This window comes from Eutrigla gurnardus (genome assembly GCF_963514095.1).
Source record: "Eutrigla gurnardus genome assembly, chromosome: 16".
Classification (NCBI taxonomy): Eukaryota; Metazoa; Chordata; class Actinopteri; order Perciformes; family Triglidae; genus Eutrigla; species Eutrigla gurnardus.
The window spans coordinates 3,491,488-3,515,106 of record NC_139927.1 but is presented as its reverse complement, the minus strand read 5'-3'; the positions used below and the strand labels follow the sequence as shown (position 1 = coordinate 3,515,106).

At 42.6% G+C, this 23,619-nt stretch overlaps 2 protein-coding genes across 2 annotated transcripts; both read left to right on the top strand.

Annotated features, from left to right (window-relative positions):
* Window positions 1–987: 987 nt before the first annotated feature.
* Window positions 988–8,186, top strand: olfcb1 (olfactory receptor C family, b1). The gene is made up of 6 exons (XM_084030923.1): window positions 988–1,245; window positions 2,605–2,896; window positions 3,643–4,485; window positions 4,640–4,855; window positions 5,364–5,481; window positions 5,683–8,186. The coding sequence occupies exons 1-6, from the start codon at window positions 1,037–1,039 to the stop codon at window positions 6,834–6,836; spliced, it is 2,832 nt and encodes a 943-aa protein (XP_083887049.1). The 5' UTR covers window positions 988–1,036; the 3' UTR covers window positions 6,837–8,186.
* Window positions 8,187–10,630: 2,444 nt separating this feature from the next.
* pcare2 (photoreceptor cilium actin regulator 2) lies at window positions 10,631–15,511 on the top strand. Its single transcript, XM_084030239.1, has 2 exons — window positions 10,631–13,612; window positions 14,962–15,511. Exon 1 carries the CDS (start codon window positions 11,052–11,054, stop codon window positions 13,605–13,607), a length of 2,556 nt encoding a protein of 851 aa, XP_083886365.1. The 5' UTR covers window positions 10,631–11,051; the 3' UTR covers window positions 13,608–13,612; window positions 14,962–15,511.
* The last annotated feature ends 8,108 nt before the right edge of the window (window positions 15,512–23,619 follow it).

The following is a 23,619-nucleotide window of genomic DNA, read 5'->3' as shown; positions in this document are numbered from 1 at the left end:
TGTGTTATTGGGTCCAGGCCCTCCTGTCCTGTCTCAAGATCCAGGCTTAAGACAGGACAGTCCCCTGTAAATGCAACATGTTTGGCTGTAAATGACCAGCAGATGGCAGCGTTGTTCAAGGTTAATGTGAAGGTCCCCAGTCATGATCCTCCTGAAATACAACAGAGCATGAAGCCAAAAAACCAGACCACATCCTTGACTCGGATGCCAACAAAGGAGGAGTGGACAACCTTGAGAAAGTAACAGGCGCATTCAGCTGCAAGAGGGGAACCGCCCCGCTGGCATATTGGCCTTCCAGGCCTCCTGAACCCTACCTAAGAAGGGGAAGTGGAGGAGGTTCTTTGTGGAGGAGCTTGGAAAGGTCCTTGACTCCTTGCATGCAGAAGCAACACCACCTCCCTCTGCACAGCAGCTTCAGCAGCACTGAGGCAGGGCAGCGGTCTAAATCTAAGACATGCAAGAAGCCAATACTGGAAAAACAGGACATCTCATTGTGTGATAGTAGAGGTTTTTCTCCAAAAACCTCTCAAACATTCATTCAGGATCAATCATCCATTTATTCATGTCAGACGGGCAATTTATACATTCTAAATCTAGTCTCTGCGACCTTCAGTTCCAGAGATACAGCGGGTTTTGGTTTCAAGGCTTCAAGGGGACCTGTGAAGACCTCCTAGCACTACATTGATCCCTGTGACCCTGAACAGGATTAACAGGTTTGGGAATCTCACGGCTGGACTGATGGGGGAATCGAGACAACGCATTCAACCCTATACAAGACATAATAACCCTGCCTGCCCAATGCAACCTGTTTTGTGTAATCGCAGTGAATAGAAGGATTCAAAGCTGTATATAGTTTCACAGCAGCGCGTGCCAGCAAACAACAACAACAAGGAAGTGACTGGAGGCACGAAACATTCTTCTCAGTCCTACGTCAAAACTGGTTTCTCGCTTGTCACGGTGTCGGAGTGCCTCCCAGATTCCGTGCTAAGAGGCCAGACTTCACAAGCAGAAGGGATTCTCCACCCGGTCGCTCACCATGCTCACACTCGGACCGCTGGGCGGCTTCTGCTTGGCCCTGGTGATACTGAGCAGCATCCCGGCTCGCGTGGACGGATGTGATTTCGCTCAGGACCTCTTCGGGGCCGAGGCTCCTGGTGACATCGTCATCGGTATAATAACGTCATTTCATAGTAAAGTGAATGATCTGCATGAAAGGGTCCGACCCGAAGGTTTCCAGTGCTCAGGGTGAGTACAAGAAAACATCTGTTTGCTACATTAGATGGTCTTCATAAATGTGTCAGGAAGTATATGTATATATGAAATATATTTATTTCAAAGGCTATCAAAGGATAAACATTTAAATCAGATTAATCACAGGGTAGCTTGGGTTAATCATGATTAATCACCATTTTCTCTGTATATTGTTTAGAAACGTAAAAATAAATGACAGAAGGGGTATACATGCATCAGAATTTGAACCACTTTCTTTTTACAAATACATACATTTTTTACTTGCCGATACAAAGTATACATCATCCTGCAGTAACACTTTCATGTTGACAGCCCTAAAGTTAGGCTACATATCCCCTAAGACATAGATTAACTTTTCTTATGTCTATAATAATTTCTATAGAAAATGCTTAATCGAATCAATGATTAATGAATTAGACACGATAAAAGTAGAAATAATAAATTTAACATTTTATAGTGGTATACATCAATAGTATGTTCAAAGAAATATAAAGTAAAGAAATACAAGTTGTTGAGGTTTGGAACAGTTTAATAAAATAAAATAATAAAATAAAAAAAACATGTTTTTAGTATTCATAATCTCTTCATGACTTCATTTACTTTTATTTTTCATGTTGGAGCACATTTCTCCTTTGCTAATATTATTTAACTCAAAGACCAGTGAAATGAATCAGTGAAAAGAAAATCATCCCATAATACATTAAAACTGTATCATCAAATGCAGATGATGTCTTCACCTGTGTTATCACAAAGAACTGATGTATGGAGTAAAAATGTAAAAATGTGGACTTACACTCCACCTTTCTTCAGTGCTGTCATCTAAGAATACTGTTATTAAATATTTCTCATCTTCAGAAAGTTCAGCTGGAGACTTCATCTATCTCAAACATCCATCCATCCATCCATCCATTTTCTACCGCTTATCCTGTATTTAGGGTCACGGGGGGGCTGGAGCCGATCCCAGCTATCATTGGGCGAAGGCAGGGTAGACCCTGGACAGGACGCCAGTCTATCACAGGGCCGACATGTAGAGACAGACAACCATTCACACTCACATTCACACTTTAGAGTCACCAATTAACCTATCCCCATGCATGTCTTTGGACTGTGGGAGGAAGCCGGAGAACCCGGAGAGAACCCACGCTTACACGGGGAGAACATGCAAACTCCACACAGAAGGAACCCGGGCCAAACCGGGAATCGAACCCAGGACCCTCTTGCTGTGAGGCGAGAGTGCTACCTGCCTACCTATCTGAAACATAGTTAACCAAAATGTTTTTAAAGATTTATGTTTTTCTGCCACATTTCCTCAGGCACAGATTATTATTATTATTATTTGTTTTTCCTTTTCAGTTTGGTTTGGTCATCATTTTTGAGAGTCATGGCTACAATCCATGAAATTGAGACGATAAATGCGGAGGGCTTCCTCCCAGGACTGCGTCTTGGATATGAGATGAGTGACACTTGCAGCTCTCCCACAAAGGCGCTGCAGAACGTGGAGCAAATGCTCGCATTCAACGGCTCTCTGAGTGTGAAGTGCGACTACACCAACTTCAGGCCCAGAGTCAAGATTATTTTAGGAGCTTTATTCTCCTCGGTGACCATCGCTATGGCCCGACTACTGAATGTCTACATGGTCCCTCTAGTAAGTATCAAATACTGACTGTCTGATCAGCACATGCGATCAGCTTTCACTGCCAAGTGTCCTCTCATTGCTGGTTTCAGTTATCATAATCATGCTCTGGCTGCTACACTTAAAGAGGATCTGTTATTAATCATTTTTTGTGCATCAATCACAACAGAGTGCGCCAGCTGATCAATCAAAGCACAATGGGCTTTTTGGGAGGGAGGGGCAGAAGCTGATACCTAGCTTACTAAATATAAGACACATTTGTAATAAGACTTTTGTTAAATTGTATTATATTTGATCCAGTTAGTTTTGGTTTCCCTTTGCAATTATCCAAAAATCTTGAGGCTTCAAAACGACAGTCCACATTCCAATGGGTGAAGTCACTATGATCACGTCACCTCTATAAATACATATGGTTTTCACGATAGACAACTGCAAGAAATTCCAGTAATCAGTCCGAAGGTCTGAACCATCTAAAAAAAGTGTTTACACCACAATGTAGAGGAATAATTCAGTTTAATTCAGATCAGATCTTTTCGTCAGACCAAGGTTCGGCTGTTCGCTCCACACTGTGGTCCAGGGGAGGTTTTAAACCTGTGATTTTGATCTGGATCAAACTGAAAAGTCCAAAAGTCTGGATAATACAATTTTGGTGTGAAAGAGTCTTAAGATAAAGATATACTCTTTACTTTGTTGAAAGTCAAACATAATGTGCTGTATGGAATGTTATGTACGGTAATCTAATGTTATCTTCTTCTCAGGTTAGCAGCACATCATCTGCACAAGAACTGAGTGATAAGCTGCGCTTCCCAGTTTTCTTGCGTACTGTTCCGAGTGACGTCCATCAGACCAAAGCAGTGGCCAAAATGATGGTTCACTACGGCTGGAACTGGATTGGGGTTGTGTATGGTGATGACGAATACGGCACATCAGCTTTCCAGAGCTTCCTCCAGGATGCTGAGGAAAACGGTGTGTGCTTGGCCTACCAGGAAACATTGCCTCAGTACCTTGATCACTACCAAAGCATGCAACGTATCAAGCGAGTGGCCCAGCAGATCCGCTCCTCCAGTGCTCAGGTGGTACTGCTAATCCTTAAACCAGAGCTGGTGAGGGTCCTCTTTAGGGAAATGATCAAGACCAACACGTCAAGGACCTGGATTGCCAGCGATGCCTGGTCCAAGAACTATTTCCTTACCCAAGAGGAGGGCATCAACAAAATTGGGGACATCTTGGGTTTTTCGTTTATTGGGAAAAAGAGTGAGTCATTTGATGAATATCTCAAGAACCTGGCAGCAACCCCAGGAGGATACAACCACTTAATTGAAAAATACAAGAACCTGAGATTCAACTGCACCCCAGAATGTTTCTCAAACAATCCTCCATCCTATTGTCCCACACCTGATCTCCTGAAAACAAAATCTGCCAATGCGTGCAATGTCACGGATCCCCAAGAGCAGAATGATGACTATCTCGTTAAGACTCTGGATACAAGGGAGGCCTTCCTACAGAAGGTAGCTGTGAGGGCCGTAGCACATGCTCTCAAAAAGCTACTTAAGTGCAACAGCTCATCGTGTTTGGGAGAAATTAACTTCCCACCATGGAAGGTGAGAATTTAAGATCCTTTTGAATTATAATATAATGTGTTTCAATCCCTCAGAATTCTCTGATTCTCTGAGTAATAGTTTGGGAAATTGTATGCAGTGACCAATCTCTGCAAAAGGACCATTTTTAATTAACCTTTTACGTTTTGCTTTGCAGCTTCTTCAAGAACTGAAGAGAGTTAAGTTTGAGTTTGAAGGCGAGAAATTCTTCTTTGACAAACATGGTGATTTTGTAAATGCTTATGATCTGATCATGTGGGAAAGGGATGGACACCAAAGACGACATATAAACATTGGGAAATACAATATCCTCGATGAACAAGTACATGTGGATGTGCATAATTTCACCTGGCTTTCAACAACCAATAACACGGTAAGACAACAGCGTACAACAGCATTCACACGTAGGTTTGATTTCTTCAGTCGTGAATAGAGTTGCTGTCTATGTGTCCCTGAACAACGGCACCTGAGTCAAAAAGTCAGACTTTAAACTGCTTTTCCAGCAGGAATTCCCTGTGTTTCGAAGGCTGCTGGACAAAAGTCAAAATTACGTTCTGAGGACATTGAACCCCGAAAAAGGCTCGGGGTTAAAAGGAAAAAAGGAAGTGTTGTATGAGAAGGAAAAAAGCGGGTTTTGGGTTCCTGAAACAAAATCTAGATCCTCGTAATTTAAAACCCCTGATATCATTCATGATCTGTATTTGCCATTATCCATTCTTACCACATCTACCGGAATCAAAACAGGAAGGAACGGGTTAAGTAGTAAAAACCCGCCTCTTGCTCAATTTGATTGGCTGCCAGGGCCATGTGTGACAAGTGGTGGTGTCTGTAGATGAAAAGTTGAGAATATTTTTTAACTTCTCTGTGCTTGTCTGTCTCAGGTGCCCCGGTCTCGATGCTCAGATCGCTGTGCTCCCGGCTCGGTGAAGAAGATCTTAAACGTATCCTGCTGTTACAACTGCACCCTTTGTGTGGAGGGGACCTATACAGACGCCTGGGGTACGCTTATATCACATCCTGATTTTATGTTCAATTTAACTTCAAAATATAGACAGGCTTGAGACACCCCTTACAGGTGGCATTTTAGTTTTGCCCGTGGGGTTTATGAATATTGTTTGTTTTTTCGAGGTATTTGAAACCACTTGTTCTTTCTACCCAAACAAACCCCAACGTACTTATTTGTGTCATCTTCTCCAACAGATCGTCACACCTGCAAAAAGTGTCCCAATGGAACTTGGGCTCTCAAGGGTTCATCTCAGTGCCGGCCAAGAACGGAGTCCTACATGCGATGGAGAGAACCCCACCCCATCGCCATGGTGGTCGCCGCAGCCTTCGGCATCTTTCTGATGTTTGTTATCTTCCTCATCTTTTTGATTTACAAAGATTCCCCGGCGATGAAAAGAGCCGAAGTGAGATTGTCTTGCGTGATGATGGCTGGACTGTCGGTGAGCTTGGCGAGTGTGATATGCTTCATGGGCAAGCCCAGCGTGCACCTCTGCCGGGCCCGCCAGGTGATGTACGCCATGGGCTTCACCCTGTGCGTGTCCTGCATCCTGGTCAAGGCCTACCGTACCTTCCTGGCTTTCCAACCCTTTGGTCAGCTAAGAAGCAGGCGACTACACAGACTTTACAAGCCCCCTGTAATCATCATCATCATGACTGCCCTCCAGGCGATCATCTGTATTCTCTGGCTGATCTTCGATTCCCCCCATATCGATCGCACGCCTCCATCCCCACAGAGCATGATGAAGCTGATTCAGTGTAGCGAAGGTGAGACGTTCATCGGTTTCGGCATAATGTTGGGCTACATAGCCATGCTAGCATTGATTGGCTTCCTCTTGGCTGTCAAAGGCAGGAAGGTCCCGCAGGAGTTCAGCGAAACGGGCTACATCATCTTTAGCATGCTAATGTACTTGTTTGTGTGGGTGTGTTTCATCCCAGTCTACATCACCAACAACGAATACGACAGCCCCGTGCAGGCTTCGGCCATCCTTGTATCCAGCTATGGCATCATCTTCTGCCATTTTTTGCCCAAGTGCTACGAAGCACTTTGTGGGTCAAAGAAGGATTCGCTGGAGGGGATTCTGAAGAGATGGCGAGTAATCTCCCGTCCGAACCTTGACTCGGTGACAGAGATAGAGGAAGATATCTCCCGAATGAATACACCCTCAAAAGACACAGACAGCTTTTCCATATCGGGTACATCAACTATGTTGAAGAGGTCAGGGACACTGAGCAAGTTCAGCCCGACCAATTCATTCCATTCAGCCATACATCCAATGGTCAATGAAAATGCTCAAGCCTATATTAGGCTACGATCAAAATTGACGCGGCGGAGGAGTATATCCTTCTAAAACTGGTTCCAGGGAAATCTGGTGTTGCACTGATATATTATTATATTATTTTTAAGCCAGTATTTTGTAAGACTTTGTGCTGTAAGTCCATGCACAGTTGAAAAGAGGTTTCTGCCGAAAGCTTCAATGTACAGACAACTAAAGATGACTAATTATATAAAACTCGAAGTAATATTAAATTAAGATGCTTTTTTAAGACTTGTGGTAAATTGTTTACATCATTTGTGCACTGTTTTTTTCCCAAACATCAAGGCGTCTTCAAAAAGCCACATTCCCACACAACGAAACTGTAACTGATTTAAATACATTTAGGTTAAATGGTAAATGAGCTTTCTGGACTACAAACACAGATTTTCATAGATTTTCTTTTCGTGTTATCAGCTGAAATCTACACATTTACTATTATTGGCCTTTGATATTTTTCTGCATATGGCCCCGCAATCAAAAAAGGCCTGATTTAAAAGCTTAAAGGGGCCCAGTGGTGTTTAAGAACAATGAGAATGCTTCATTGGTGACCTGTAGTCATTTGAATCAGTTGACATATTATTTTGCTGTGCATATCGGTATAAATATGCACATCCACACATTCTTCCTTTAAATATTAGGACTATTCCAAGTAAAAAAGCATTTAAGAAACATGTAAAGTCAATTTCCAGACTCAAGAGCTTTTATGTTACCATTTTGTGAACTTCTTTTTCTTTCCTTTTTTTCCTTTCTTTTTATTGTAATTGGATCTGTGTATGTTTTGTAACTGGATCTGTGCATTGTTGTTTTATTTTGTACTTTTGAAAAGGACCCCAGGAAGACTAGCCTGGCGTTTGTGCGTCGGCTAATGAGGATCCTCAATAAACAATAAACAATAAACTTATGCATATGTATAACATCTGTCCTGAGAGGCTGTAACATGATTCCCACCCAGTGTAATACATACTGTCATCAGCATATTGAAATGCTTCACATATTTTCCTTTGTGCTTTCTCAAACTCACAGCTGTTAATTGATCAATATTAAAGTCTTGATCCACTTGTAGCCTGATTTTATGTAAGTTCACTCATTATGTGTCACTTTTGGTGTCACTCCCTGTGTGAGTGTGTCACTGATCAGTTTCACCTGTCCCCCATTAATCCTGCACTCACCTCACGCCCACTCACCTGTCCTCACTTTAATTATCAGTCATTAGTTTTAGCAGCTGTGCTCCATTGTTCTTTGCCTGTTTGTCTTTCTTTGGGAGTATTGTTTGCCATGTATCTGTCAGCTGTACCTGTCTACATTTTGAACATGCCATTATCATAACATTGTCTTCGTTGTCTTCCCAGTCTGCCAAATCCTCAGCCAAATACTGTATCATATCATTAAAATCTGGCACTGTTTCATCCTGCATTCAGTCATTCATCATCACATTTATTCATTTGTATGCCTGTGGTTATTAGTTGTGTGGACAGCCAATAATGTAAATAATAATTCATTTGACTTATATAGTGATTTTTTGGGGGGGTAGTCAAAGACACTTTATATTAGATAAAAACAGAATATAAAAACAAAATACTCACATGGGTGGAAAAGACACAAGATCCCAAAATACAGAAATAAGTCAAATCAAGTGTTGCTATGCGGAAATGCAGGCGATATCATTCACTTAGTTATCGGATGTCATTTCTGATCTCAATCAAATCACTTTTCTTTACACGTGTGCATTTTGCAAGTGTTTGGAATGCATAAATAAACGAATAGTCATTGTCCGCAGTGAGTTGACCACACTTCCAAAATCTTGCCGTTGAGGTTTTGACGGCTTAAGCTCTTGTGAAACTTAAAATAATAATGATTACAAAACAGGGAAAACAATGATATCCAATTAACAAGAGTCACACCGAAGGTAAAGTAACTGTAGGAAACTGGATTGACAAAAGTAGAGAGGAGCTGTCAGATATGTGTCTTCAGGGAGAAACGAAATATTCAAAAAAGTAAGAATTATAATTTAAACAACAACAAACAGACAGCAGACCTCCAGCAGTTTAAGCTCCTTCTGCTCTGTTGGCCGACAGATTGCCCAGTTCTAGTTGCTGCATTACACCTGGGCCTGGCTGCCGAGGATTACAGGGATGCTTTGAGACGGATCGCTGGGCTCTCCGGGGGTTCTACGATGCTCTGATTACCCCCCTAAACTCTGTTAATCCAAGGGAGAGTCAATGAGCCTGTTTTAACATTCACGCATTCAATTAAGTGTCTGAAATCTAACTACCTACAAACTGCAACAGCCTTACAGTAAACGTTTCGTAGTGTAGTTTTATTGCATGCTCCAAATTTAGCCAACATTTTGGCAAGTGAAACAACCCATTGACCTCTAACCTCAAGATATGTGATGAAAATGGGTCCTGTGGGTATGTCTATATAGCGTAGACTCTTGGGTTCCAACAGAACCCATTGTCTTGAGATTAAAGGCAAAAAAAAACAGCTTGCATGTGCTTTTCTCCTATTTTAATATTTCTACATACTGGGGTCTGTAATCGTTAGTAGTCCCATTCTTTTTTTCTTCTTTTTTTTGCTACAAATAAACACAAACTATGTGTGGGGTGGAAGATGAATTTAGGAGTTTCGAAGCCTGAGGAAAGAAGCTGCTCTGGAGTCAGGTGGTGCAGCTGATACTTCTGTATCTCTTGCCAGACAACAGCCGGGTCAGACAGACTGTGGCTGAGTGAGGTTTTGTCTTTGGTGCTCTGAACGGGCGCCTCTTGTCACCAATTTCCCAAGAACTTGGCAATGGAATTTTGTTGTCAGAGAGATTGGGGTAATAATAACCTTTCTCAAACCAGTTTATGAATGGGGATTTTAACTGAGTCAAGAGTGACGAGAAAACTGAAGACATTTCCTGTCTAACAATTTAGTGTGTGTGCCAAACTGTCACTATGAAATGAAGGCGTGACAATAAAACCTGACAGCCTATGTGCCAAATATGTCTGAGCAGGCTAATTATAGTTTTCATTATCATTTCATCTTATTATCTAAAACTCTTGGCCCAGAACTAGCACCTTTATCCGGCAGTTCCTGTAAGGGCTACAAGGGAGTTTCTGTGTGTGGGTGTGTTTTACCAGTCTTGTGGGGACTGATTATATAATGTCACATTGCATGAAATGACCTTCTTTAACATTTTGCACACGGTTTTGGCGCATTCGTTTTTTGTTAGTCACAGAAAACTTGCACATTGAGTCCGACACGTTAATTAAAAATACATCTGTTGACAATCAAATCACTTACGGTTAGTTTAAGGCTCAAGGAAATGAATGTAAGTCAATGTAATGTCCCCGTTAGTCATGAAAACACAATGTGCAACACAATCAGAAAGATAGCTAACTGCCCTGTCCAGCTGAAAGCTTGCTAATTGACACAAAATGAGCTGAGCAGCGGGATCGTGAACTGTGGCCGCCTTGGGTTTAACAATCCCTCCGCCTAACTACCCGCAGCTCCGGAGAAAGACAAGTTAACTAGCTAACTTAGACGTCAGAGCTGGAGCTGGAGCTGGAGCTGCAACTGCTGCGACACTTCAATGTCCATTCTACTACTTTCTATGGTGTGAATACTATTAGAATGGCCATGATGCAACATCCAAACGTCCTATATTTCATAAGAGAGTAAAAATATCAAGGTACACATGAAGGTTAGCTGGACATTCCTAGCAATCAGCAGAGTTGTTTATCACTGAAGTGAACCCAGCAGTTGCATGTAAACCAACAACAGCAGAGTGGATGAAGCTAAAAACACCACCTGACAAACTTGGCTCTCATTAAGCTGACGAGCTTAAAGTCTTACATGTGAATGCCTTTGTGTGTATGTGTGCGTGAGTGTGTGTGTGTTGATGCACTTAACATGACCATCTGTGCGTGCTGAAGGAGAGAGAGGGAAGAACCCCCCCAATCCGTCTTATCCTCTCAGCTCCTTACCATCGCAAGCCTTGGTAGACAGTCAGTTCACTCAACAGGTTGCAGGTGTCTCCTGCACTGTTTGAGCTCACCATTCTGAGGAGAAAGCATACAATACCTGAAGATATATATGCAAACTATTGTGGAGGCTCGACTGTCATCGAAAGGACATTGTTGGAGGTTTCCAGAAGACCTCATCTAACCAACTACTTGCGTCACTACCTATGGATTTACACTCTGGCTTTCACTTTTTCTCCTGACCTGACTTTCTTTTTTTCTTGAATCACATTTGAATGCGAAAATGGGCTGCTCTCCATCCAAAGGAAAGTTATTTTCAAAGCCAGTAGGTCCTGGACCTCAGACGGATCTGCTTGCTCAAGTACCACAAGATGGTGTTGATTGTGGAACTGAAGAGAACGAGAAATGTTTAGAGACCGACGAGACCGATGAGACAAACGAGAAAGAAAAGGATCTACCCCTACTCAATGAAGAACATCCAACAGAAGAGACTGCATGGTCTCAGGTTGCCTCTGACACAACGGGTGACCAAAACGCAGAGGGAATGGAAGAAACAGAGGACAATGTAACACCCAAAGAAATAATCAATGAGGCTGTTCCTACAGATAATATTAAAAAGGTGGAGAAAAGAAAGAAAAATAAAGGCAAGAGAAGGTCCATCAAAAAGGATGCTATTGTCCAGACCAAGTTTGACTTCCCACCACACATGGTGAGGGCTCACCAGGCAGCCTATGCCTTTCTGAATCCTAATATTTCAAAATATGAGGCCCTGTTGAGCCTGTTGGACCAGGCCGCCCAGACACAACTGTCTCTGCAGCCTCCAATGTCTGCTTTGGTGTTACGCTTTGAGGAGATAAATCAGGCTCTAGAGGAGATGGCTGAGGATGGGGAGCTCATGTTAAAGGAGCATGGGGACTACATGGCCTTGTTTTCTGGGATGATGGGCCCAGCTCTTATGCCAATTAAACCTTGTATGGACTCAGCCAATCCCCCTCATCCACCTCCAGATTTGGTACAGCAACTGCTCCAACATTCAGCAGAGAAAATGAGGCTTGTGGGCGGCTCGGTCAAGGCCCTGGGTGACACCACACTTCAAGAGGCAGTGGAGTATTTTTCTTCCCTCTCCAAACTTCTGGTTGAGAAGCTGCAGGCCAAGCAGGCAGCAGAGCAGAGGTTGGTTCAAGTTCTGGCACGAGTGGAGAAGGCTGGAAGGTTTAACCCAGAGGATTCATCGCTGCACAGTGAGGACAGTGGTATCGGTGGAGAAAATGAGAGTCTAACAGGGTCTGAGAGGCACCGCCGCCACCGTGGGAGTGCTGGATCAGGAAGTTGTGAATCTGGAAGCAACATTCGTGGTGCAATGGATACTCTGCCCAGTAATTTACTTAGCGTGGTAGGCTATAATGAAGATGAGGAAGAGGACGAGGAAGAGGACGATGATGATGATGACGACGATGAAGAGTATGAGGATGATGAATGTGACAGGCAAGAAAGGAAGAGGTCAAACTCTTCCCCACCAGATCCCAGTCAACCTCTTCTTTTCATGTGTGCAAATTACCTGCAGGATCCGCACCCCACAGTCAAACGATCCATGACTTCTGTCACTTCAACCAAAATCTCTTCATCCGCCAGGTGTGTAAGCATATTGATGGAATTACAAAAGAGCCAAAGGGTATTGGATGAAAAAATGAACGAGATCGCTGAAATCCGTGGAAAGAAGGAGTCAGTAGGGGCCCACTATAACCTGTATAGAGGAGGACTACGACGGCATTCAGTAAGTGGATCGGGTGCACAAAAGGGCCCCTTCAGAACAATTACATCACCTGGTTCCTTACCAGTGTTGGCACCCCAACCACCCAAGCACCAGTCTGTCAGAAGGCTGATAAATACATTTAGCCAAGGTGTTGATGGTAGACCAGGGCAGAGCCTTGCTAATATTCCACCTCATATCAGGAGGCCCAGGAAAAGCATGATCGTTCAGTTATCTGACGCAGTAAATACTAATAACAATAACAGCTGGCCTGAAGGCAGGGATGACCTGGATGTAGACAACCTACCACCTCCACCTCCAGAGGTTCTGATGGACAATTCCTTCCAGAGAACTGATGGCATACCAGGAAATAAAGCAGGGTCATCGGAAGATTCATCTCTGACTCTCCCAATAATAAACCAAAAGACTGGAGTTTCTCAGCGCCTCAAAGCATCCATGCAAAATGTGGAACTGCTGCCAAACCGAGCCAGCATGAGACCAAAAGCGATCAGTATCTTGCCTGCCCGTCCTGTCAGGCAGAATGCTGTCATGGCGGTTCAAGAAGTAGAGCAGCAATGCAAACCTGAGCTGGATCCAGAAATGGAGAAGATTTCCAGATGTGAGAGCAATGAATTCTATGAGGGTGAGATGTCGTCTTACAGCCCGCCTGTGACAGCACCGCCTGTCTCTAGAGTCCGGCTACCGCCATCGGGTCCTTCTGTGTGCCACAGTATTCCAAGACCTCCTGCATCCAGACCTCAGTCCACATCAAGGCCCTCGACTCGCCCGAGTTCTCCTATACCCCTGGCCCGTGCCACAGATAACAACACTGAAGAGATCATTCCATCTGTGTCCTTTCGTGACGCCCGCTCAGTCTTCTGTCGAAAGGACTCGCAGACTGGAAGTTCTCTACTTCCCAAACCATGGGGTGAGTCCTCCCGAGGCAGGCTTTCCACAAGAGGGACAGACAACTCTACCCGTCGCACCCAATCAGACCAGAGGCCTAGTTCGACTTCCCATTCAGAGTTTTCCAAAGATGGCTGTTCAGCCTCTACCCGGGCCAAAGAGAGTGGGCCTTTTCACACATAATAAAGGTGAATAATATCACAAAAGCTGTGGGTCCAAGTAAACCTTGCTGGTCTCTGTAGCTGCTTTATTGATGTTGAAGAAAAATACTTACCTGGGCAGTTACCAATACAAGTCATACTTGGCAAAAGTGCCCATAGTTAAAAATTGACTTGCCAAGTATTTAGTTTAGCTTGCAGCAGCTATAAAATACTTAATTCACAGTATTTGAAACGGAGGAAGGTTTACACCCTTGCCATGAGGGTTTTATTAGCGTGATCAAAGTAGGCTACCAGATAAGGGGTGGGGTTTGAACTTTGGTGGTTGTTTACTTCGAATCAGGAGCCATCTGTGAGGATTCAATAAGCTGCCTTTCTTACCGTCCAAGTGACATCAGCACGTCTGACCATCTGCATTCCCAGCAGACACAAAACAGATCTTGTGCCACACAACAGGTTTATTTACTTGTATGTGGTCGCCCAGATGGCCTTTTTTGTAAAAGAGCACCTGCTTTCTTTGACAACCTACATATGAACTTGTCTTTCCTATGGGAGCTGTGAAACAAGGCTGTCATTTAATTCTAAATAGTTTGATGTCCGCTGCATATTTGAAACATCATTGGTTCAAGCCTGAAGAAAACTCAGTCAATGTATGGCATTGAAAAAAAATATTTATAGATTTACATAAATTAAAAAAAAATAACTAATGGGGAGACACTACAGCCAAACACATCGTTTCCCATGAGCTGGAGAATTTTCAGATTTTTTAGCTACTTTGCAAAATAGCATAACATGTCTTCTTTCAGACTTGTGAAAAGAAAACTTTCAAAATTCACATAACCAAAAGTTACCAACTGGAGAAGTGTACCCCTGAGGGCTTCATTCATAAAGCATAAATAGACTGATTCATACAAAAATGTTAATCCTAAAAACATGGTTAAAATGTTTTTTATTTTGACAGTATTTTATGATTTATGGAGTGATACAATGATATTTTCCTCTTTAAAAACATTTAATGTGTCACTTTAATATGTCAAAATATTTTGAACCTGGCTTTATCCAACGTTAGTTTTTTGTTGTGGAAATGTTTGCAAATTATTAAATGAGATAATTCCTCTGAAGGCATTAACAGCAGAGACCTCAGAGACCTCGGGTGACGTTTTCAAACACTTTAATTCAAACATACGGTCACAGTGTCCAGGTGCATGTAACCAGCTCACCTCTCCCCGCTGGAGAAACCACCTGGTCTAATCCAGATGGGATTAGCCCTCATACCCCACTTTCCACACATGCGGTTCGCTGAGCTCCGAGGCCCGTGACCCCCCCACGTAATCTACTCATGGAAACAACTCCTCTCCCCCTGTCTCGCTCTCCTATAGGCCGGGGAGCCTTGTGATGGCAGGAGAAGACGCCCAGCTGGATCCAAGTGCCGCTGTGACAACAGTCCAGAGCCCAGCCGGGATTGGTCGGGGTTGTTAAAGTGAAAGAGGTGGGAAGGGAATGGAAAAGGGGATTATGGATTAGCAGGTTTAGACCCTTTCTCTTCTCTTATCAGATACAAGTTTTTTTCTGAGAGATACATAGATACATTTAATATTAATTGTTGTTCAAAGTCTGAACATTTCACTCTGACTTCAGATGAATGTGAAATTGTAATCTACATGTTAACTTTATAATCTATAAATTTGTTTTGAAGTGAAAGTTACACATTTTGTTATAACAGCCGTTGGGTTTGGAGGTGGTTTGAGCTGCTAAATCAAAATCAAAGAGTTGTGTCATTAAAAGTTAATAATCAGATGTACTCAAGTGTTTTTGTAACTATTTTGTGTTTTATGGTTTGTACTAGCCTCCCATCTGTGTTTATTATGTTTTCTACCTCAACTGTGTCCCAATAAAGGAGAAAAAATCTGCCCAAAGCCGGTCTGACTAGAATTTTTTTTTTTTTTAAGCCCGCCCAGTGAAAGTGTGAAAACACATTGTTGTATGTCAACAATGTCCCCGAAGGTACTAACACAGGTTTGTGATGATGATCTGTTTACACAAGCAAGCACAAAACACAAGCAGGCGGGCCGATACATTCAGGAAATATTTCATAATGCAGCTTGATTGCATCATTTCCTTTCCTGGTAAATCACAAATTCTATGAGTCAGGATTCCTGTAAAAAATAAATAAATAACCACAGAACACGTGAGTAGTACCCATTTAAACTGACTGCTATAACCATAATAATATAAGTAATCATAATAATAACAATCGTAATCATAATAATACATATATGATTTTTTAAGTGCTTTACAATACAAACATGCTCAACAAATTAAAAGATCCCCCCCAAAAAATTACGATAATATAGGCAAGATTAAAAAAATTGTATAATGTATTTCTTTTCACTACAGGTGGGTAAAGAACACGAAGCGATATCACTGTGGAATTTCCAAACATATTACACACTTTCTGAAGTTGTTTACGGCCGCCCCTCCCTCTGGAATGCTCTGCCCAGCCATAAGTGTGAAGGAGGCGTTTTTGCTGCTCGGCCCTCCGCTCCACGTCTGCTACTCATTCCTCTGATTCTCTCCGTCCGCCTCCTGAATGATTGATGAGCTCCTTTGTTGTTCGCAGAGCCGTCAGTCTCGATCCCCGACGAGGCTGAGATGAAAAACACAGATACTGTTGGTGCTGCTGTAAATCCAATCAAAGATGCTTATTTGTGGACTTAGATGCTGGAAAGGCAGACCCAGAAACATGGTGTGTGTGGTCAGCTGATTCCAGGATCTCATGAACATAAAAACAAAGATGTAAAATATCAAAGACATTAATATCTTTGAACAGGAATCTGTCCATTCATTAATGCATGAAACAAACTTCATAAAAAGGACTGAAGATCAGGCAGTCAAAAAAAGAAATAGTCCCACATTTGTTACGTCTTGACCAGATCAGAGGTCTTCAACGTTTTCAGGGCCCCCAAGGCCTATAGATACCCGGTGGAGGGACCCCCGAGGTCTATAGATCTATTTTCTTAATAAAGGTTGTAATCATGTTAAGGTGTATTTTTGGAAATATTTACATTTTTGGATGAGAAAATGTTTGGGATCGAATAATTTCGAGGACCCCCTGCAGTAACTCTCCAGAGCCCTTAGGGGTCCCGGACCCCCTGTTGAAGACCTCTGGACTAGATTTGTTGCTATTCCTTCTAAGCAGGCTGCTCCGACGCGTCTCCAGCTGATCCAGGATGCTGCATCACGTGTTCTCACCAGAAATCCAGAATAGGATTTAATCCTCCTCACCTACAAAGTCCCTGATGGTCATGGGACGTTCGTATCTCACCCCACCATAACACCAAACTCCCAGAATGCACTGTTACTCATCCTCGAGTCTCCAAAAGCAGAACAGGAGTCAGAGCCTTGAGCTATCCAGTCCTGTGGATCCGTCTCCAAGTTTCAGTCCAGGAGACAGTTAAAGGCAACGTTCACTGATTATTTACTCTTCCCTCTCTGACTTGCCATATAAACACAAGCAGAGCTGAAATTGGTTTCCGAACAGCACGCACGTTAAAGATCTGTGTTTTATGATCTCTGAGTTTTATACTCTGGCTGTTTTGCATGCTTTTTATCACGCCGGCGAAGGAGCAGCAGCAGCATGGCGGTTTACGATTTATTTGGTCGACGAGGAAGGTAAGGCGCTCAAGGACGAGCTTGTGATAGATCATTTAGAAGTCGTTGGAAAATAGGGAGGACGGGGCACTTAATCACCGCTGCCCCCCTCACCGACAGTCCGTAATGAGAAAAGTCAGATGGATAAACAAATGTAGAGAACCTAAACTCCGCTGAGCATCATAATCTAAGATATTTATCACATTGCCGGTGGTTTGATTGCACCGCGGGCAGGGGAAAGCCCTTTGATTGCAAGGTGTGCTTGGCTTGACCTTTCGGAAGCTGTCAGAATCCCAGATGAATAAGTAAGGGTTTGTTTTATGGGAGGAGATATTCATGTGGTATTCATGTGGAACACGTTGTTCCTGGTTGGTGCACAACCGGAGGATGCAAATGCACCGTATCCATCCGTGACAGGATGCAGTTATTAGTCAGAAAGTGACATCCACATAAGTCGGGTCGACCCCCTGTGATCTCGTCAACCGGAGATGAATCAGCATGCCCGCTGCTGTTTAGTCGTCAAATTCAAACAAGTTGCTTGGTTCCACGGACACCGGATGCTTGCAGACGTTGCCAAGAGGAATCTCATATCTGTGTTTGATGTTTAACATGTTTTTTGTAATATTCATACTTGTCTTGTCTCTGGGCAGAAATGTAAAAACTGGAACAATATCCGGCACATTAATTGAGTCGGCATGACGGCTTAGAGGCCAAAACATATTCAAACATATTCAAACATCAAATAAACTTTTTGCAAACAGGACAGCTCTTCAAATCTGACCGTGCTAATTAAGGGCTGAATATGATTATGGTAATTACCATCCACTCTCAAACCCCCCTACGTTGCATGGTTGTCGGCAGCGATTCGGCTGACGTGCTGTTAATGCAGCCTGACCAATTTTCTCAAGTCTCATTTTTTTTTTTATGTACCTTTTGATGAAATGTGAATACTGTCGGGTCACACTTCCTAAAAAAAACCCTGGAAAATTAAAGTAACTTAGTAGCAGCTACACAGGTCTGATAGAATAATGGCCGTCGCCTTATTAGAATCTTTGCAACTAGTGGAAGGAAATGACCATATTTGGACTGTTGAAGGACGGCAAAGCGGCAGAGCAGCACCCTTACTGGATCTGGATCCATCTGGATTCTGGTGTGAAGCTCAACTTTACAGCTTAGTGTGAAAAGTAATCTTAGTAGCTAACTAGAATTGGTAGCGTGGTAGCGACCTGTCAATCAGCAGGTAAGCCCCGCCCCCTAAAGCATCCCCTGCTTTCTGGTCTGGTGGACTCTAAATGGACCATAATGTACTAAATGAACATCATGCTGGATTGAAGAAGACTTGAAACTAGAGATTGAGACCATAAACTCATGTTTACAATGCTTACTGAGATAATACATCAAGAGAGAAGTAGGACCATTTTCTCATAGACTTCTATACAACCAGAGAAGAGTCGCCCCCTGGTGGCCAGCAGAGAGAAGTAGGACCGTTTTCTCATAGACTTCTATACAACCAGAGAGGAGTCGCCCCCTGGTGGCCAGCAGAGAGAAGTAGGACCATTTTCTCATAGACTTCTATACAACCAGAGAGGAGTCGCCCCCTGGTGGCCAGCAGAGAGAAGTAGGACCATTTTCTCATAGACTTCTATACAACCAGAGAGGAGTCGCCCCCTGGTGGCCAGCAGAGAGAAGTAGGACCATTTTCTCATAGACTTCTATACAACCAGAGAGGAGTCGCCCCCTGGTGGCCAGCAGAGAGAAGTAGGACCATTTTCTCATAGACTTCTATACAACCAGAGAGGAGTCGCCCCCTGGTGGCCAGCAGAGAGAAGTAGGACCATTTTCTCATAGACTGAGCTAACTGTCTGAAGTAGTTACGTCGTGCTCGTTCTCACATTAGTTCACGGGTCGGCCTGCAGTGCTGCTGCAGCCTAAAGCGTGTGTTCACCATCACAAGGGTCCGCTGGAGAGGCTCAAAGTTAAAGAAAGGACAAGGTCATTTGCTTTGATAGGCACTGAGTAAACCTTAATTTGCATTATGATTAAAAATAGGGATCTCCTGCAGAGAGGGAAGAGGTTGCAGAGCCATCCATGGGAATGCTTACTCAGCAAAATTGGCACACTGATTGGGGTTAGAGGTTAGACTAAGAAAGGTCAGAATAAATGTTCTCGTTCCACTCTCAAATCTTTCCTCTGTTCAATATTTGATGACAGTAAAAAAGAAAAGAAAAACCAAAGAGATAAACTTTCAGCTTCCAAAACCAAAAACCTGCACTTACCGATCATATCTGGCAACCGGTGCAACGAGCACATCTGGGTTGTGAGTTTAAGTCAACACAACGTCATGGCCGCGGTGGCTCTTCACATGTAACGTCGATAACAAGCCTCCGATCTCCATCCTCAAATTAAAACAAATTTTAAAAAAACGCCCAGATTTCGAGTTTCCTGATTGAAATCAAACCAAAAAATTGGAAAACAACATGTGAATCAGCTGATGTATATGTTTGCAAAGACATGTTGGGTGGAGCTGCTTTGTATTATCTTATTACGCTGCATATATAGTGTCTTTATTTTTATTTTTTGGTATTTGTCTTATCTTTACTTTTTTACTTTGGCTTATGTCCTGGGCTGCAGTACTTTTCTTTATTGCGCACTGAAGACTAAAGGCAAATTCCTTATATGTGAAAACGTATTTGGCAATAAACTCCATTCTGGTTCTGATTTCTGTGCTAAGCTAGGCTAACCATATCGTGACCTGTCCATTGAGATTGATATCAATCTTCTCATGTCACTGGTGGAAAGAAATCCAATAATGCTATTTCCATAGATGTGTGTGTGTGTGTGTGTGTGTGTGTGTGTGTGTGTGTGTGTGTGTGTGTGTGTGTGTGTGTGTGTGTGTGTGTGTGTGCTGTAATCTACTTACAGCACGTTAAGTTTGAGTGTAGGAATGCATTCATCTTTCTGCTTGAACGCGTTGTGTGAGAAGTGGGAGGAGTTAATAATCCTCTCAAAACCTGTTGTTTGGTTGTGATTTTTCAGTGACTTTTCCTCTATAATGCCCGACACGCAGCAGAGACGAGAACTCATTTCAAATGGACGGTGGGTGATGGTGGGAGGTGATGCAGCTCGCTGCAGGTCGATGAGGTTCGTCTAATGAGCTAATAAACGACGAGGAGCCGCTCTGTCAAGTTGTCACAGTGAATACAAACTGTCGGAGGAGTCAGCTCAGAGCTAAGTTCACACTACGACAACACTGTTGTGGGTTTTCACGCTGCCTGATTGGCGGGTAACACACTACGAGATCTCCCCCAGCATTTCCCCCTCCACCCGGGTCGTGCACTCGCCCCGACCGAATCCCTGACAGGTGCAAACGTTCAGCCCGGCTCGATATCAGGGATGCAAACTACAAACTTACACTTCTGCAACTCAAACTGCACTTTTGTTGTGGGGAAGCTTGAAAGTTTATAGTTTGAAATGCACCCGTATTTGTAGAGGCATCAAATTCTGGTGCATTTACTTGCAGAGAAAATGGGAATTTTGGGGGAAAATGGGGGGAAAAACACTTAAAATAAAATAAAATAATAATATTAATTAAAATAGTAATTATAAAAATTAGAATTAGAATTAGAACGTATGTGATGAGCTTCCGTAACCTTCGGCCAGTTGAAAAGAGGAGTTTGATTAAAAGCACGAGAGACCTTTGAGACAGCACTGTCTTTGCTCTGAAAGCAGCGCTGTCCTTCGGAGCCGGGGCAGATGGGAAGGCGGCGGGCAGCCGACGCATCTTCATGCCACCAATTATCTCTGCTGCTCTGCTCTCCGTGTGGCGAACCTCTTTCACACTCCAGCAACATTCCAGATAGCTTCATTAGGGTGGCGGCACGCTGCCAGGCGGCCAGGACTGATGCATCCTGGGTTTTATTACTTTAACAATGCTCGTGCTCTCAGACCGACGGCTGAGAGACCGTCAATTAAACGTCACATGTTTGACACAGGCCCTGCTATAGACTGGCGTCCTGTCCAGGGTGTACCCTGCCTTCGCCCAATGACAGCTGGGATCGGCTCCAGCCCCCCCGCGACCCTGAATACAGGATAAGCGGTAGAAAATGGATGGATGGATGGATGTTTGACACAAACATCCCAACTCACCGCCATGCAGCATGCTAGCTCCAGGTAGACAACTCTATTTTCTATAGTAATACTCTCCATATTAATGTAATTATATGTGTATATTGTATGTATATTTGTGCACAGACAATAGCATTGTGATAAACCCCTTTTCTGGTATTTTGACATTTATGTAATACATGTAATACATTATAATAATAATAATAATAATAATAATAATAATACATTTTATTTAGAAAGCGCCTTTCACGCCACTCAAGGACACTGTACAGCAGTTAAAATCATCAAGCACCAAAAACACAAAATAAATCATCAATAAATAAATACCAAAACACAAGAGCACAGAATAAACAAAAACAAAAACAAAAACAAACAAAAAACATCAGTAAAAATGAATTATAACAGTAGTATTTTTGTAACAATATATATACATTCAAAAATTGTCACATAAGTTAAATATCTGTGTATACACCCTACATTAATCTTGTTGAACTATTATTATTTTATTTAAATTTTTTTGCCAGATTTGGGGGTAATGTATTCATTTCATTTGATAAGATGTTCATGTCTAAATGAATAAGAATTTCAATAAAGATATGTATCTGTTATATAAGTGATGATGAATAAGGAGCTGAGTTATGTGTCTTTTTGATTCAAATAAAGTCTTTAAAATGAGGTTTAATCTTGAGCTGTGCTCATACTGATGTTTAAATGTAGGAATTAATTAAATCCTTGTACGTAAACTTCGGCAGCAGGCGTCCCTCAGGGACCACTCGGCTCCATCAGTGCACCTGCCTCCAATTAATGGAATCACTCACCTTCCTGCAGGGAAACCGCCACACGGTGTGAGTCGGCGGCGCGGGAGCGCTCCGCATTCACCAGCTGATAAAAGAAACCTCACTGATATTTTCTGTGGGTTCGGGTTATTGATCAGTTGGCTTGGCCAGAAGCCCAGCCTCACGAACCCCTCATTTGTAGGCTGAACTTCTGTTTCTCAACAGTGTGGCTCACCTTCATGAGGGTGCGTCACCATGGTAACCCGCATCCTCTAACCCGCCTTTTTAAAAAGTGATTACAGCATGTTCCAGGGAAACGGTGCATATACAAGAAGGGATCAACCACCTGACCAGTCAGTTGACAATGACATTATCACTCCCGGGCATTCTGGGTAGAAGAGATGAGCTTCTTCCTTTCCTTTTTTTATTGGATTTCATAAATTTGATATTTTTTGATATTCGGGGACCTTGCAGCAGTTAGCCGAGCCCTCTTCTCCTCACAGAAAGGGAGTGGGTTTACTTACTTTGGATGATAAGAGATCGCCAATTACTAAAAGATCACAGATGGCAACGATGCCTACTGATCAGCCACCGGAGCGTTGCCATGGCGATGTTGCTCAAGTCACCGTGAAGTAAAAGTCTTTTAACAATACTAAATTTACTATAAATACCCCCTTCTTAGAGCTTTATTAGTGTGAGGCTGAACACCATTCAATGTACGGTTCAAAGACATCTGTGTGCTGTGTATTTGTGACAATTTTGCTTTTGTTTTGTAATTCCTGGTTTCTAATTGAATTAAATGTAATTGGTTGTAAATCTGTGTTTTACTCTCAGTCATCCTTATTAATGCTGTAATTGTTTGTATGAGACTATTTTTGATGTCTTTTATTGTTGACATGAGTCTCCATTGTTAAGTAAATATGTTGCTTGATGTTGTTTGCAGTTGCTATGACAACAAGTGATAGCTTCCGCTAGCATCTTAGCCCAACCGCCCCGATCAATAAACACCAATAAGATTTGGCCTCATATAAAGGAAAACTAACAATACGCATCAACTTCATCACCCTAAGGACCTTAACGAGGCATTGTCACATGTTGTCACAAAATAAACGTATTCATGGGAAGTTAGATAGCATAGATGCCGGTTGTTAGCATCGTAATAAAGTCGCAAATGTACGGCTCTGTTTTTTTTTTCAACAGAAATACACCGTCGTTCTAATGGGGATCCAAATATATATATATATATATATATATATATATATATATCCATCCATCCATTGTCTACCGCTTATCCTGTATTCAGGGTCACGGGGTATATATATATATATATATATATATATATATATATATATATATATATATATATATATATGGTGCAAATGGAGGGTTTGGTCTAAGAACATTAGAATGTGTCTCGTCCAGCAGCATCAGAGAGGTTTGGTGGATCTTTCTCTATCGGCGGTTTCAGCTTTGTTATGAGGCATC